Source organism: Pyxicephalus adspersus, chromosome 10 (assembly GCF_032062135.1).
Source record: "Pyxicephalus adspersus chromosome 10, UCB_Pads_2.0, whole genome shotgun sequence".
Classification (NCBI taxonomy): Eukaryota; Metazoa; Chordata; class Amphibia; order Anura; family Pyxicephalidae; genus Pyxicephalus; species Pyxicephalus adspersus.
In genome coordinates this window covers 5,717,362-5,718,565 of record NC_092867.1, presented here as the reverse complement: position 1 = coordinate 5,718,565, position 1,204 = coordinate 5,717,362, and the positions used below count along the sequence as shown (strand labels likewise).

The 1,204-nt window shown below is 41.9% G+C and overlaps 1 protein-coding gene across 1 annotated transcript in view; it reads right to left on the bottom strand.

Annotated features, from left to right (window-relative positions):
• LOC140339530 (pancreatic lipase-related protein 2-like) overlaps nucleotides 1-1,204 on the bottom strand; it is a 21,186-nt gene that overhangs the window by 19,160 nt on the left and 822 nt on the right. The window contains exon 2 of the mRNA XM_072424272.1: nucleotides 711-862. Coding sequence (XP_072280373.1) covers nucleotides 711-862 — 152 coding nt within the window. The remainder of the gene's footprint in view (nucleotides 1-710; nucleotides 863-1,204) is intronic.

Below are 1,204 nucleotides of genomic sequence, written 5' to 3'. Positions count from 1 at the left end.
TTTATTAGTATGTAAATTTGTTAGTTAAGTATTAGTGGCCTTGAAATTCCCATTTATTGAGGTAAATCCTCAAATCCCCATTTCTTGTCCAATTAGGAATGTAGCTATGCAATAATTAAGAGGTTGGTTATACTCTGTTTGCACCACCTTTACTGATAGCTTCGAGACAACAAGCTTCGAGACAACAAGCAAAACATAGATAACATCTAAATCTATGTCGTTTTACAAGCTGGCATTTTATCCATTACTTATTCAATCAAGAGTGCCTGTTTTTGTTTTTCTTAAAAGAGCCTCAGGCTTATCCAAAATACTTGTGACCCCACTAACTACTAACTCTGCTGTTATATGTGGATTCCATTTTTTATTGCTGACCACATTTGCATTGTTATTGTCTTAACTGTGAACTTGTAGGATGTCCCACTTTAAAACATGTCCCCCTTTTTTCATAATTTGGCTGATGACCCACAAAGCAGCTTTTGAGTGCCCAGGCCAGCTCAATACTCCCACCTGTCCTGATTAGGATGCTTTGAAAAAGAAACGCTTAAAAAAGCAAAACCTTCATAACATGCTCAACTTTTGAGTGGAAATGGAGACCCATGAAGTAGAAATATGAGATTAGGAAAAAGGTTAAGTATAGTGCCAGCACGGGTCATCATCAGCGACAAGGTGGAAAGAAGAGCAATCTACAGATACAGGGAAGGTGAACTTACTTCAAACCAGTTTTGTTCTCTAGAGAAAAGCAGGAACTGAGTATCAATCACCTCGGGAGACCAAGGCAAGCGACTAATTGGCCTCTCCAGTGTTCCAGAGTATGGGGGGCTATTGGTGAAACATCCCAACTTTCCATAGCAGACCTCCTCCGCTGGGAACAAAATATACAGTTAGAGCTTGCTCAGTTTATGTGAGCCCACCAATACTGAGAACAACCCCTGGGAAATCTACCAACTTTATACAGCCTTCACATACTGTACCCAAAGACAGCAAGCCTTTAGATTTAGGCAAATGAAAGTACAGAGAAAATACTACAAATATCCCAATCGTGGGAGGGGCACACAAACTACTGGGTTGGGGGGAAATGTCCCCATTGCGGGAGGGGTGGACACAAACTACTGGGGGGGAATATACCCGTTGCAGGAGGGGCAGAGACACAAACTACTTGGGGGGGAATATCCCCGTTGAGGTAGGGGCAGAGACACAAACTACT